General features: G+C 39.5%; 1 protein-coding gene across 1 annotated transcript in view; it reads right to left on the bottom strand.

The window, feature by feature from the left end:
- Positions 1-2,344: 2,344 nt before the first annotated feature.
- LOC138783378 (N-acetyllactosaminide beta-1,6-N-acetylglucosaminyl-transferase-like) overlaps positions 2,345-16,911 on the bottom strand; it is a 55,540-nt gene continuing 40,973 nt past the window's right edge. The window contains exons 2-3 of the mRNA XM_069958032.1: positions 14,810-14,899; positions 2,345-7,767 (exon numbers count right to left, since the gene is read on the bottom strand). Of these exons, the coding sequence (XP_069814133.1) occupies positions 7,577-7,767; positions 14,810-14,899 (281 nt within the window). The 3' untranslated portion in view covers positions 2,345-7,576. The remainder of the gene's footprint in view (positions 7,768-14,809; positions 14,900-16,911) is intronic.

Below are 16,911 nucleotides of genomic sequence, written 5' to 3' on the forward strand. Positions count from 1 at the left end.
GAAGTGGTACAGTCAGAAATGACCAAATATAACGGAGGCGTTGAAATTCACTAGGCGCTCCTTTGTATCTGAGGCTTGTGGTTGCGTCAAATAGCGCAATAGGGCCACATATGGGGTATTTCTATAAACTGCAGAAACGGGGCAATAATTATTGGGGTGCATTTCTCTGGTAATAGGTTTATAATTATGAAAAATATTGGATTACAATAAAATCTCTGCACAGAAAATTAAAATTTTCAAATTTCTTACACACTTAGCTTTTATTTCTGTGACTCCCCTAAAGGGTTAAAACACTTTATGGATATGCTTTTGCAGAGTGTGGGGGGTGCAGTTTCTGAAATGGGGTGCTTTGTGGGGCTTTCTAACATACAGGCCCCTCAAATACACTTTTAACCTGAACAGGTCCCTAAAAATATCTGATTTTGAAATTTTACTGAAAATTTGGAAATTTGCTGCTAATGTTTTAAGCTTCCTATTGTCTAAAAAAAATTAAAGATCGTTTAATAAATGCCGCCAACATAAAGTAGACATGTTGCTAATGCTATTTAATATATAATTTATGTGGTATAACCACTTTCTGTATACGCAAAAAAGTTTCAAAGTTGGAAAAATGCAGTTTTTCACATTTTTTCACATTATTTGGGTTTTTTTCATAAAGATTTGTTATGATTATCGACTCCAATTTACCAGAAATGTAAAGTACAATATGTCACGAGAAAACAATCTCAGAATCAGCCGGATAGGTAAAAGCATCCCGAAGTTATTAATGACTAAAGTGACACTGGTCATATTCATAAAATTTGTCTCTGTCATTAAGGCCATTTCAGGCTCTGTCCTTAAGGGGTTAAGGATCTCCTGAGATCAGGTCATCTGTTTCTGTGGAGACTTGGGTGATTATGTTATGCTGTGACTATATCATAAGAAGATGATAAACAGGGATGTACAAACCCACAGTAAAACTTTCTGTTACTGGTAAAGCAAAGGAAATCTTATTATATTCTGATATCTGGGATTGTTAATAAAATAAATCAACCAGGACATTGTGTGATACATTTGATTATTTATAAAATAAAATCTTATAAACATTACAGTTATTTCTCATGAACACTCATAACAATATAGTAAACAAACATCTCAATGAATATGAATTATTTAAATAATCATGGAAACACAACAGAAAAACCCAATGATTGCAACAAAATGACAGTAATTGACAACTGCAAAAGTTATATTTCTACCTCTTTTACATAGTGCAGAAAACATTATATTTTAAAATAGCTCTTTTTGAGGCTTTTAATAATAAAGAAAAACAAGAAGTAACACTAAAATGAAAACTATGAAGTAAGAGTTTATATAAAATGCAGATAGTACTTTATAATAATGTTGGCATTATATACAGGTTTTTCAGTGACAAACATCTAAGCACTACGATAGTCATCGCAAGGGTTTAAATGTGTTCACACAAAGCTTGGAAAAAAAACACTAAAAACTTTAGTTCTAGATTTACCCATATCAATTTCCACTAGTGTATATATATATATATACATAACCAAAGATCAAAGTAAGGAAGCTATGCTCTATAGGAACATAACAGCATGTTAGAGGCTGACAGTGTAAGATAGCTGTTAGGGCCAGAAGACACTTTTTAGATATTTGTATGTGCTTCCAGAGATGCAGAAGAAACCTTTTACCTTTTATTTTATAGTACAAAGCAACAAAGAGGCTTTCCTAAGACAAACTGACCCTGCTTGGGATTCAGCTTCTAGGTGTCAATCAAGCAGATAGAGGGGAGAGAACACTCCAGCATCCCACCATTCAGGAGTTCAGGGTCGCCTCTTTGACCAGAGAATAACATTTGAACATTATGGAAGCACAGCTAGATATATGAACCGTACAGTGCATCTTCTTGACCTAACAGCTACCTAACATTGTCAGCAGTTTTTAATATGAATTACAGCTGACAGATTCCCTTTAAGGGGTGCTACAAGGGTTGTTAGATTAACCATATATAATCTAGCTGGCTGATTCTACATCCGACTTCATTTGGAAATAAGGATGTTTTTAGCAATACACTTTTAGGCTGGGTTTACACTACGTATATTTCAGTCAGTATTGTCGTCCTCATATTGCAACCAAAACCAGGAGTGGATTGAAAACACAGAAAGGATCTGTTCACACAATGTTGAAATTGAGTGGATGGCCACCATTTAATGGCAAATATTTGCTGTTATTTTAAAACAACGGCTGTTATATTGAAATAATGGCAGTTATTTACTGTTATATGGCGGCCATCCACTCAATTTCAACATTGTGTAGACAGATCCTTTCTGTGTTTTTAATCCACTCCTGGTTTTGGTTGCAAAATGAGGACCACAATACTGACTGAAATATACGTAGTGTGAACCCAGCCCCAGGCCCATGTCATGTCAATTCTTTTGACGGAATGCGGAATCCGCCCGTGCACAAAACAGTGTCTATGGCACGGGCGGAAATGCGCGCCGCCGCGTGCGGAGATGAGCGACGGAATACGCTGCGGGTTATACGCGGCAATTCCGTAGTGTGCACGCACCCTAAGGGCAGATTGCAGACTTTCATTAAAAAAAGGATGTTTAATTTTACTGTACATGTCTTGTGATTGGTTTGTGGCTTCATAACTAACAGCATTATGTGAGACTATATCTATATCTCTTGACTTGGAATTTTTATTTTATTATCACAGTATGCATACACACATAGTGTATCTGCTATCCCTAATGAACAGAAATGCTTAGAAATAAATGTAAGTTTGCATTTTCTTTATGTCTTTGCCTAATGACACATTAGTCAGAGCTGTTTTATTCACAAGCTATAAGTTATAGCACTGTACAGTTTATTCATTTGCATAATAATAATAATAGAAAAATAACAAATATTCATAGTCAGAATATTAATATACAAAATGATACCCTGGGAAATTGCATTTCATGCTGCAATTTGGGCTTAGTGCAATAATAAAACATACAGAGACATACAGTACACAATGCAGAGATTCGTTTGTAGAGGCCTGGACTATGGTCTTTCATACATGGCAGGAACACATATTGGAAATACAGTATATTAGAATATTCCTTTATATAAAGAATATTTATGTTTCTACCTCTGATGGTATCTAAGAAAAATCCTGGTGGTATGTAAGAAAAATGAGTTGCCCTTACAAATACTGATACTGTTGTATTTGTCTTCCACTGAGTACATTGGATAGATAATAATAAGTGTTGAGCAAACTAGCCATGTTTCGGTGGTTCAGCAACGTTCTCCGAACCCAAATGTTCGGAATTTGACTCGCAGTGGCTGGAGAAGTTGGACGCCACCATAGGGCTATGTTCACACAACAACCAAAAAAAGAGAAAAGGCAGCAACCTTTTCTATTTAAAAAGATGTCCGTTAACGTTGCAATTTAATTGACTTCAGTGCAATGCATTGAAGTCTATGGAATGATGATGGACGTCCAATGCACACAATGTATTGAATAACGGACGTTGTCTGTGCAGACAATAAAATAATGATCATGTCAATTATTTTTGGACATTTGTTGCAAACTGTGGACATCATTTTTTAGTTGTTCACACACAGTTTTTCTTTCTCCTTCTTTTCTATTAAATTAAATGGACTTTTCAATTAAAGACACACCCAAAGGCCAATTAGTCCATTTGAACTAGAATAATGTACCAACAGCCAAACAGTGAAATGACATCCGTCACTTTAACCTCAAAATGACGAAGGTCATTTTAAACAGAGAGGAAAAAAAGGTGTGTGAACATAGCCTAAGTCTGCCAGGAAAACATGGATACAGCCCATAGCTGTATCCATATTTTCCAGGAATCTTTAGGGTAGTACCCAACTTCTCCAGGTGCCGGGAGTCAAATGCTGAACGTTCATGTTCGCAGAACGTTGCCGAATCTGAACAATTTGTCAAGTCTGTCAAAACTAATCATAATTAGAGATGATCGAACCTCGAGCATGCTCGAATCGATCCGAACCCGAACTTTTGGCATTTGATTAGCGGTGGCTGTTGAACTTGTATAAAGCCCTAAGGCTATGTAGAAAATCATGGATATAGTCATTGGCTGTATTCATGTTTTCCAGACAACCTTAGAGCTTTATCCAAGTTCAGCAGCCACCACTAATCAAATATCGAACGTTCGGGTTCGGATTGACTCGAACCCGAACCCGGTTCGCTCATCTCTAATTATAATCTTTATATATGTTCATAATCTGCATTGTGCTAAATCAAGCCAGAGTTTCCTTTCCCAATAAAATAGTTGTAGGCATTATCACTATACAGGGTCTATTGCTCAAAAGAAAGAGTAGTGCTGACACCAGAAACAAGGAAAATACATTCTCTATAGTCAATACCATTACCTTTCTGGCTGTGGTATTCATAAGATTTAGGTTGACACTTATCAACTACATTGGACTTCAGGTCCAGAAATAATTGCAGAGGTAGCTGATTAGGGTCTAAATCTCTCAGGTCAGTGGTGGACATGATGGTACTATAATTATTGTGGACAATATTTTTGAGAATAATTCCTAGCAAAGATGCTCCTTTCATATTAAGTGTATAGTAGTATAGTAATTGTTCTCAGAATAGAATGATTTTAACATTTCCAATAATAATTATGAAGTCCTGAGTACATTAGCACTAAAGAGCAAATGTAAGAGCTACAGTATATTGACAATCATATATTGATGGTCGTGTATTTGCTGCTCTTCATAAAAATGATGTAAACCCCTTGTTAGCACAGTTATCTTTTGTTCTACTTTGCACCATTACCTGGAACATTGATTTACAACCAATTTCTCCTGACTTGCTTCTGTGTTGCTTCATATCTAATATTGATTTGAATACCTGAGTTGTGACACTCATTTCTGCTTCGGAACTTGTGATGCAGAGTTCAGATTTATTAGTAACAGATAACACAATGCCAGAATTCTGACTGTGAGGCTATGTACACACACACACAGATTTATCAACGCCGAGCTTGGCGAATACGTGAAAATAATCATGACTGAACCGGCCAAGGTTCGGGTTTATACGAACCTGAACTGGCGGTTTCTGATTCCCGCCGTCTCCATGCTCCGTGGAGGGGGTGGATACAGCCTGAGGACTGTCTGAAAAACTGGCATACAGCCATAGGTCATAGACTGTATCTTAGTTTTCCAGGCGGTCCCTAGGCCTTATCCACCCTCTCCACTGAGCGGGCAGACCGCAAATATCAGAAGCTGACAGTTCAGCTTTGTACAAACCCGAACCTTGATCTAATTATCAAAGATTTTTGCACAAAGCACCCGGTCTGCGCAAAAATCTGCAGTTATCAATTAATTAATAAATAATTTTGATCGGTTCAAGTTTCAGTGTTCAGACCCATCCCCTTCGGGAGAATGAGTTGGAGAGGATGCAATGCAGCGCGGTCTGCTCCTGCTCTGTGTTAGAAAAAAAGAGTTGTGCTCATAATGTGTCTATAGAGCCCAACTCCTTTTTTCTCACTCAGAGCCGAGGGTGGACATGCTGCAGCGTGTCTCCTCCCGCTCATTCTCCCTATCGATATGGGTCTGAACACTCAGGTCCGGTCCGAGCAAAACATTTGACATGTCTCTATGATATGTCAAAAGTTTTTACAAATGACAGTGACACTTAAATGGGGTCTGTCAGAGATTTGGTATTTTGACATCAAAAATATGTTTGCCGAGTGCATTTTTCTCGTCATGAAGGTGACAGAAAGTCTAATTGAGACCTAGAAAGAGGGTGAAGGGAGCCTTAGAGTTTGAAGATATGCATCGAGTACATCTTAAACAATAATACTGATCGCAGTCAGATATTAGGAGGCCATTCATTTCTACATTGATGAAAGAGACCCATGTTTACGAATGGCATCCACCACTATTAGGTCAGATGACACAAATTTCCAAATTTCAGATTAAATCAAACTGAAAACATTTGTTACAGGTAACAGATGCAACGAGAAATAATCATGTAACATGAAAGATGACAGCCTCTAAGCCAACCCTGTAAGTCACAATAATATATAGCTTCTGTGTGTGAAGCCGTTATATAACGCCTTAGGAGCACTTTAGAACACTATGGAATACATTAACTCTTAAACTGCCATTATTATCAGTTGACTTTTAGAGTAAAGAACAAGATTATGCACTCTAGGTCAGGACATCAATGAGGTCTTTGTATGGTAACTCAGACAAGCGGCTCCACTTACCAATTCTTACTCACACTCGGGGTTTATAAGAGGACCCAGATTCACAGTGGTCAGCTGCAGATGTCAGAAATGCTGCAAGAAATTGTCTCATAGCTAACCAAATGTGTAGCCATTGGTGGCTGTATTTCAGCACATCCTTAGAAAGTATGGAGCACAGGTGCATTCAATGGGGCAGATTTATAAAAGGGTGTAAATATACACCCCGTGTAAACTGCCCACAGCAACCAATCACAGCTCCTCTTATATTTTACCAGAGCTAAAAGCTAGGGATGGTGCGAACCTTCGAAGGTTCGAGTTTGTACGAACCCGGACTCTCGGCAATGATTCCCGCTGTCTTAAACCTCTGTGGAGACGGTGGATACAGTGGGAGGACCACCTGGAAAACCAGGATACAGCCACAGACATAGGCTGTGTATATTTACACCTTTTCATAACCCCCCCCCCCCCCAATATCTTGTTTTTAATGAGGCATCTTATAGAAGTTCTGAAGTAAAAAGTTGTGTCCAATGACAGATGCACTTCAAGAAAGATCTAAAAGCAGCAATATCAGTGCATGCAATACTCGGTATATTAGCAGAACTAAGAAGTTATACAGTTTTTAAATATCAGTTTCTCATGGAATTGATTCAGTGTGAACATATTGAATATCTCTGCTTGCAGTCATTGAAAAGAGTTGTTTGCTCCTCTGCACCCTAACGGTGCCTGGTCTCAGCTGGGGAGTGCTTGCTGTTTTCTTTTTGATGTAAAAAAGGCCCCTCTCTGTTAGCAATTATTCAATGATTCAAATTAAAAAACTGCTATTTATTGCAAGCAACAATGCAAAGAAACTTTCTCCACAAAAAATTCTGGTTCTGTACAGTCATCTATTGGAAGAGCTACTTTGCATATTTTTCCAAGGGAGCATTGCCTGGCCCAATAAACACCACTTTGGTAATCCCCCCAAGAAGACACTCCCTCAGGCCCATGATCTAATAAATCTAATATTCAACCATGGGAAAGCCTATATATTACATGGCTTATTCTGTACAACACGCAAGTCAGTATATTAATATGATGCAATTCATTTCCAGAGAATCACATCTTTTAGCAGCAACATATACATACATCTTCTTACTACCAGTTAACAAAATGTTGATGTATGCATTTTGACCTAAGTTTTATTGTTGTCTGAAAAAGGCGAAATAACTTGATGATATCTTCTTCTTGGCCTCATATTGCCTTTAAAGGACAATTCTTATGAAATAGATGTTTACTTTCCACTGCTTCTCCATATTAGAGCACATCTATCAATTCTTCATGGTGTTTTTGTGTGCACAGTGTTCTGCTTACAAGTACCAGTCAGGCAGAACAGTGACCTCACTCTGATTTAGAGTTCGCTCTCTGATCTTCAGTTCTAGGCATTCCACTGTCGGTGGGTAAGATTTTACTTCAAACTTGTTAGCAAACATGCTATTGGACTTCATTAACCACTGTAGATCTCCTGCTCCGTAGATGCAGATATCTCGTATGTAGTGGCCTAGGAAAAACATGATAGATTTAAGTGAACATACAGGTTTTTTTTCATGGATTGTTCAAACGATGATTATATATAAATATATATATTAGTGATACCTCGGTTCTCGAACTTAATTCCAGAAGGCAGTTTGAGAACCGAGTAGTTGGAGAAGCGAGCAGTGTCTTCCCATAGGAAATAATGTAAATGTGTTTAATTGGTTCCAGCGCCCACCAATAATTACCTACAGTTCCCATATATTACATTGAAAGGTGCCCAGTTTAATCTCTACAGTACAGAACAGAACTATACTATACAGCACATTATATACATGAAACATTCAACAAAACCAGCAATTATAGTACAGTAGTCACTAACTCCTCACTCATCCTTTACTGTATAGAGCCCCATCCCCCCCCCCCATTCCATCACTGTAACAGATGGGAGATGGTGGTGCACTGACTGTACTACTACTGTACTGTATATGCACTCCAGCAGTCTTATACAGTACTGTACTGTATGTGAAGCCTCACCAGTGCTAAACTAGTATTATACCTAATTTTATGATCTAGGAATACTAGACAACTGTTCTATATGGGCCCTGGGTTAAATCCCGGGGCAATATCTGTGTAAAGTTTACATGTTTTCTATGTGTTTTTGTGGGTGTCCTCCTATAAAGCAAGATAGTTCCATTGAGAACAGGGACCAATGGTAGTAATGAAAAACTCTGGACTACACTTTGCAAACTTTGTTGGTCCCGTATGAGTAAAGAAATTATTATCTGGCACAAAACTAAACATTTAGTAAATTAACCAAGGCCGCCAATGGTGCGCAGGGTATTTAGCCATCCAGATGAGTTATCTGCATTAGTAAATTTAAAAGAAAAAATATCCTTCTTATTTTGACAAAAGGAACTTTTTTTATCTTTTGAAAAAATGTATAGAACATATTGTGCAATATTTTGCTGCAGGTTGACCAATTTGGCAATAAAAAAACAAAACATTCTAGTACCTGCAAAAGGCTCTATGTAACACACTGGGGGAAATTTATCAAGGGCTTGGGGGAGATTTATTAAACTGGTGTTAAATAGAATTGGCTTAGTTGCCCCTAGCAACCAATCAGATTCCACTTTTCATTCCTCACAGATCCTTTGAAAAATGAAAGGTGGAATCTGATTGGTTGCTAGGGGCAAATAAGACAATTCTGCTTTACACCAGTTAAATCTCCCCCTTTGAGTGTATTTTTAGGTGAATAAATGGATTTTTCACCCATCTTTGGTCTAAGTTCTTTTTATATTCACCCAAAAGTTTGCATAATCCGGGATTAGCGCCCAAGTCACACAGACTAATGCAGGCCTATGTCTGGTTAACACCAGGTGAATTTGCGCAATGTTTGCATCTTTTTACATAGATGCATTCACTATGTCAGCACTACATTTTAACAAATCAGTCACAAGATATTGAAAAAAATATACACCAATCCTCATTAAAAGAGTCACACAAATTAGACTCCTTAGTAAATGTCCCCCAGTGTTCTAACAAAGAAATCATTAACATGGTGGAACCCCTAAAAATCATTAACATGGTGGAACCCCTAAAAATGCTTTCCCAGGATACCCCTACTATTATTTCTACCCTGAAAGAAGCTCGTTGGCCTAGGTAAGGGAAAGCATTCTGTAGCACAAGGGGGCATGTACAGTGCAGGCTAGCTGACTGTAGTAGTCCTTCAGATATGTCATATGGCAGGGTAGTTTAGATTCCCCGTGGGCCCAACTACAGATTATTTGTCCCCATAGTGCAAAGTGCAGGAATAAAACATTTGGATACTAGTATTCTGTGTGACAACTGCAAAACTTCACTGAAACTTCTGACCTATTGACAAATTATTTAATAGACAAAAGGCAAAACGTTTTTTTCCCCTGGTTTTTTATTCCTGCTCCTGGTGTATGTCTGAAAAAAGACAGAGATTTTCATAGAAAATCTACAACTTTTTGCCAACGTGGTGGTGCTTCTAGGTCAGTAGCAGAACCAGACACCCTTTGCCCTGCAGAGCAGGGGGCACCTGGTTAAATGCTCAAGTCTCCCATTGCTTTCAATAAGTCAAGCATTCGAGCATTGATAAATGCCCGACTCAAGTAACAAGCACACAATATTAAAATACAATGAACATATGTGAAAAAATATATAAACAGAGACATCAGCTCTAATAGTTCCTGACTGCGGCTTTCTCCAAGTGCATTGGTTTCAGGGCCAATTCCTTTTTATTGAATGTAGCAACTAGCTGCAGTAATGATGTTTGTCTTTTTGTTTTGCTTCCTCTCTCTGCATTATTAATTTGTATGATTGGGGGTAAGGGGTAAATAATTTGAGTGTTGTGTCTGGGATGGTGTTTTGTTTGTTCTATGCTATGATAACTACTGGATGCGTGAAGTAAGACACAGGTCTTATCCCCTGACACAGGTTCTCTATAAACACATCCGCAAGATCTCTCACAAAGATGCATTGGATGATTCCCTTGATATCTAAGCTGCTATGGAGATACAACAGAGGAATCTCAGATGACAAAATGTAATTTTTCCATTAGAAGGAAATAAAATATTTACAAAGGCAAAACAGTTTCATTTCTCTCGCTGTGCAGTATGTAATAGCAAGTGTTTTTTTTTTTGCTTTTATTATTCCTTCCATCACTGTTTTACTTTCCATTAATAGAGTCGATAGGGCTTATTTTCCACAGGGCAAGCTGTACTTTTTAATTGCAAATTTTATTTTACCATTTAATCTATTACAAGAAAAAAAAAATTGGGGGATGAAATAGGAAAAACACAATTGCGTTTTGTGAGTTTCATACTGTAAAAATTATTATGCAGGTCATTTTGAATACAACAATACTAAATTGATACAGTTCTCATTTTAACCCCTTCTCTCCTTGGAATATTTTCGTTTTTGCTTTTTTTTTTCCCTCCTCTGGCTTTTTCACCTACAGACCCACATGAGCCCTTATTTTTTGTGCAACTAATTGTACTTTGCAATGGCAGACTTAATTTTTGCATAAAATATATTGCGAAAGAAATTATATGCACAGTGAAATTGAAAATAAAACGCAATATTTTTTATTTGAGGTGGTTTTGTGTTTACCTTATGTGCCATATGGTAAAACTGATTTGCTAGGCATGTTTCTCAGGTTGTTACGATTACAACCATATTTAACATGTACAACTTTTATATTATTTGATGGCTTGTAAAACATAAAAACCTTTCAAAAAAACTAAATGTTCTTTAAAATCGCTCTATTCACAGGCTTATAACGCTTTTATCCTTTGGTCTATTGGGCTGTGTTAGGTGTCATTTTTTGCGGCATGATCTGTTCTTTCTATCGGTACCTTACTTGCGTATATGCAACTTTTTGTTCGCTTTTTATCACAATTTTTCTGAATTTGATGCGACCAAAAATACGCAATTTTTTACTTTGGGATTTTTTGCGCTTACGCCGTTTACCGTGCGAGATCAGGAATGTGATAAATTAATTTTTTAAACGGTTATGCACGTGGCGATGTCAAATATGTTTGTTTATTTATTTTTATTTATAATATAGGAAAAGGGGGTGATTTAAACTTTTATTAGGGGAGGGGATTTTTTATTATTAAAAACACTTTTTTTTTTTCACTAACAGTAATTAGAAGCTCTTCTATAGGGACTTCTATATACACAGCACTGATCTCCCTTTAAGATCAATGCTGTGTATGTAACAGAGCACCGATTCATCAGATCAGTGCTCTATTATAATGGTCTGCAGCAGACCATCTAAATAGATTGCCGAGCCGGGATCAGCGTCATTCCGACGCTGAGCCCCGGCTGACTCAGCAAACCGGATCTCCCCCCCCCCCACGCGGTCGCATTGCGGGGGGGGAGGTCCAGCCGCTAGACACCAGGAAGAGGGGCACACAAGGCAGTTAGAGGCAGCTGTCATGTTTGTCCTAATTAGCGGGCGCGGACAGTCGGCAGCACCCCCTAATAGCCGCGGTCCCGTGCTGCAGTAAGCAGGCGGGATCACGGTGGTTCAGAGCGGGGCCACTGAACCTCCCCACCCCCCCCGTAGGACGTGCCGGTACGTCCTCCAGAGGGAAGGGGTTAAAAATAAAACCTTTTAGGGTGGGTTCACACGTAACATATCCGCAGCAGCCTCCGCCGCTGCTGCTTATTGGCTGAGCAGGATGTCCAGATGCCGGGAACCCCAAAGCGAGCTGGATTGTGAACTTGTAATGTATGTACTGGGCCGCGGGGGGTAAGGGTGCTGCCTTTTACATGCTCGCAGCGGGATGACAATTTTGTTGTGAGTATGTAATCTAATTCAAAATGACAGAAAAGGGATCCGGAGCAGATTTTGCTGCAAACTTGCATATTGAAATCCGCTGTGGATACGTTATTTGTGAACCCCCCCCCCCCCCTAAAGAATATATAAAATTATATTTTAATGGTTCAGACTGTTCCATATGCTGAACACTGGCTTCAATTAGCTGCCAGCACCCCCTATGTAAATAGCTCCTTGATCCCGCTACATGCATCTAAATAAATGACATGCTGCACATGCTTACATAATCTCTCCTTCTCTTTTTAGAATGTCCTCATGCTACCAGACATAAGCTATTATTCTCTTAACATTTCTAGCATGGACCCACTCTGATCAGAAGATGAAGCCATGGAGAGATTACAGTAGAGCAAATCCATCCCCGGACGGCCGTCAAAATTGGAAATATAGACAGGATCAGTGGCCAGCTAGGGAGTGGATCGTGCTGCTGCAATCTTTTCCTGGCTACATCTTCTGATCAGAACTGGTCTCAGCAGTGAAGCCAGCTATGATGAATAATTTTTGACATGTCTGATGACAGATTTAAATGAGCACTGTCATTAACAAAAAATATTGTTAAATCATTAGGGGAGGTGATATACTACATCTTTTCAATTTACTTTATTTCTTTTCTTTTTCTTTTTGCTTGTCTTCTATATGAAATAAAATGCTATAAAACCCGGCCACTTTGTGTCTCACGTACTGGAAAACTGCAGTCAAGACTCTATTTGGTCTTTAGTAACAGAAAAAAGAGACCAAATGCAGGAAGTGATGTCAGCTGTCCCTCTGCTCTGCACAGACTGGCCCAGTGAGGGTGAATGCTGATTGGCCAGCAGCCATGCACACCCCTGTACACGTCCCCGTTCACCCCAACAGCAGAGTAAACTTACTGATCTAAGGCAAATGTCATCAAAACCGACAGCATATAAAAGGTAAGCGTTAACTATATATTTGCTTACCCTTTAATTTTTTTTTTAATATCATGATCAGTACACTTCAAAGGCTGATACTAGTTGTTTTAAGTAATTTATAAGGGTTAAACAAAAAATTACCCTTTTGTATATTTTTTTCATGTGTCCACAATGGTACCAATCTGTGGTGGTGGTGGGACAGAATCACTTCCCCTTAGGCAGCCACTGCAGACGTTCTGCATAGAGATGAGCGAACCTCGAGTATGCTCGAGTCGATCCGAACCCGAACTTTCGGCATTTGATTAGCGGTGGCTGCTGAACTTGGATAAAGCCCTAAGGCTATGTGGAATATGGCTATGTTCAGCAGCCACCGCTAATCAAATACCGAACGTTTGGGTTCGGATCAACTCGAACCTAAACCCGGTGTTCTCATCTCTAGTTCTGCACCTTCCCTGACAAGCGGGGCATAAAGCTATTTCTCTTGCTCTGAACAGGAGGTCACTTTGCAAAAATTTGTCTGTGAGGAGAGTGACTGGGCATGTATGGCCACCATTACTTAGCTCAGTAGGTGAACATGCACATGGATAAACACTTTAAACACTAGGGGGGACATTTATTAACCCCTTAAGGACAGAGCCAATTTCGATTTTTGCGTTTTTGTTTTTTCCTCTTCGTGCTTAAAAGGGGGGTGATTCTGACTTTTATTAGGGGAGGGAGCTTTTTATTGACAACAACACTTTATTTATTTTTTTTACACATATACTAGAAGCCCCCCTGGGGGACTTCTAGTATAAGTATACTGATCTCTCATTGAGATCTTTGCTGTATACTTATAGAGCAAAGATCAATGAGATCGGCACTCTGCTGCAGCCGGAAAACAAACGAGTGCCGAGCCGGGGTCAGCGCCATCTTGGAGTGGACCCCGGCAAGTAATAGATACGGAGATCGCTCCTCCGGGACAACGTCCCTGGGGAGCGATCTCCGCCACTAGACACCAGGGAAGCGCTGGATCCGGTAATCGGATGCACCTGTAAACTTTGACAGCTGCATCTGATTACCTTATTAGCGGGCACTGCGATCGGGCCGTGCCCGCTAATAGCCACAGTCATGGGCTACACGCGCCACCCGGGATCGCGGCGGTTCAGAGCGGGGTTGCCGCGCGGCCCCGTTCTGAAGCCCCTTACTGACAATAGGGCGTAAATATACGCCCTTTGTCGTTAAGGGGTTAAGTCCGTTTTTATTTTACGCTGGGCGTAAAATTGTTCCCGCAGCTCTGGAGCTCAGGGATTTATGTAGAGGCACATTGCCTCTACATAAATCCTGATTTCAGAGCTGGCATAGGTTTCAGTATCATTTTTCATTGCTAAAAATTATGAATGCAGCGGACCCAGAGTCCGCGCCCGCCGTCCCGCCCCCTCCACACACCCTCCCTGCCCCACTGGTGAAGGTGGCGTAAAATGCCCAGATGCAAATATTTTATTCGCAAAACGGCCATTTGTGAATAAATTAAGTCGCATCTGGCCATTTTACGCTGACAAATACAACTTTTTTGCTTGATAACTTTCCCCCTGGGTGGCATCACACTATGTAGGTAAATGCAATAACTTCTCTACATACACACACACAGCTATACTCACTTTTTCTAAAGTTGACCATAGTAGTTTAAAAAAGGGGAAAAGTTTGCACAAAAATGCAATCTATATGCCAAAAAGTGGAATACGAGCCTTGTTAAATTGCATCTCTGTAATGCATTTCTGCCCGCTTGAATACATTAGAATTTGCTATAATAATAATGATACCAATTATATTACCATGGCAGCCTCCTTGGTCAGTCATGTCCTTCCATTTAATTGCTCTGACATCACCTTCCCATTGCGCATCTGGCATAGATCCTGGTACATCTACAAATCAAAAGATTAAATGAGATTATCATTTGTGAATTATGTCTTCAAAAGAACTCAGGGACATAATCGATACATTATTGATGATTTAGTACTACAGTTCATTACATAGTTTATGCCAACCTGCAACATGTAAGTTTATTCTCATAGCAAGTTCATCATCCTTAAAGTGTACCTACATGTGCACTTATAAGGTCCCCATTCCCTGCTCTACATGCTCAATAATAAATAGATTATAGAGAAAAAGACCCTCCAGTGAGCCCTGTAGTATTCCACTAATAACAGTGACCCCATTAATACCCACTCTCTTTTTTTCATCATTGACCTACTTACAAGCTTGCACATATTTTACCCCAGCCCAAACAATCTCAGTTTATGTACCAACCTCTTATGTGGCACAATATCAAATGCTAGGGTAAAATCAAGATATATGACATTCAGCAAGTTGCTCTGGACCAGTTCTTAACTTACCTCCTCAACGAAAGTGGATCTGGCTAATTGAACAGGACTGGTCTGTCATAAAACCCTGATATGCTGGGTTATACATTTATTTTCATTGGGATACTCCATCATAGCATTTCTTAGAAATCCTTTAAAGTGTCACTGTCGTTATAACTTTCAAAATCAAAATCAGCAGTAGATGTGATATAAAGCAAGTTTGCAATTTACATTATTTATTTTTTAGTTAACATGGAAAACACGGCACTTCCTGTTTTCTGACTCTTCTTTTTTTTCCTAAAGGCCATATGAGCGCTCACAGAGAGAAGGCAGTCATGTGACTGATGGGCACATTGAGCCGTGACTCACTGTACTGGCTTCCTGTGTTTAGTCTGTTTTTTTCAACCAGCACAAGTCACAAAATCTGCCTTCAGGAGACTGGACCTGGATTTCTGGTAAGTTCAGCTTTTTTTTACAGCATAATAACAAAAAAATAATGAATATATATTGTAAACTTGCTTTATATCACATCTACTGTTGATTTAGATTTTGAAAGTTATAACGACAGCAACACTTTAAACAATTTCCCTACAATACATGTTACATTTACAGCACTATAGTTTCTAGAGTCAGTTTTTTGACACACAAACGGGGGAAGGAAGGTTCCCTGGGCACACAATTTTGTTCCCTTAAAAATGTAAAGTAAGTGGCAAGGCATATATGTATGCAGGAGAAGGGAATCTAGCAGTAAGCAGTATGTACATTCTGTGGCATCCTATGCCAACAGCATAGCATACTATGAAATGCACATAAAGGAACAGGGAGTCCAGTGCTCAGGACTCCCCATTCCTATACTGTACAGGGATGAAGGGCATCCACCAGGGGCATAGCTATGATTCATGAGGCCCCATAGCAAAAAACATATATGGGGCCCCACTCTAGTACACACCACATAAAACGCTTTACATAGTGTGACCCCACCCCCCATGCCCTATATGAGAAGTTATGCCCTATGTGCCACTCTGTGTCCCCATATGGTATAGGAGGTCTTCAGTGCATCCATATAGTATTCAGGCCCCTGTATGCATTTATTTAGGTAGCCCCCACCCAATAAGTACAATACCCCATATACCAATCCCCCATATAGGGTATTCCCCATATACATATCTCCCATATAGGATATTCCCCCTAGTTGCCCCCCCCCCCCATGCATTCTTCATGCAGGTTATGCCCTTATAGTAAGTTTTCTAGTTAATGCTCTTTGTAGTGCTCCCCCAGCAATAAACATCCTCCCCTGTAGGTAATTCCCCCTCTGTAATTCCCCCCCCCCCCACACACACACACACATACACTGATAAGCTGTGCCCCCTTTGTAAAAAAAATAAACAAACATACATACAGTATATTTTCACCTGGTATTCTTAGTCCCTCACTTCTTCTCTTCCTTCAAACTGTGCCAGTGTGCCTGGGAGTTAAGGGAGACAGCTTCTACTTAACCCCTTATGTACTGCAGTGTGTAAGTGACACAAACTTTACTTACAAGCTGCAGCACAAGTAGAGAAGTAGAGGTCTGC

Source organism: Dendropsophus ebraccatus, chromosome 2 (genome assembly GCF_027789765.1).
Source record: "Dendropsophus ebraccatus isolate aDenEbr1 chromosome 2, aDenEbr1.pat, whole genome shotgun sequence".
NCBI classification, from domain to species: Eukaryota; Metazoa; Chordata; class Amphibia; order Anura; family Hylidae; genus Dendropsophus; species Dendropsophus ebraccatus.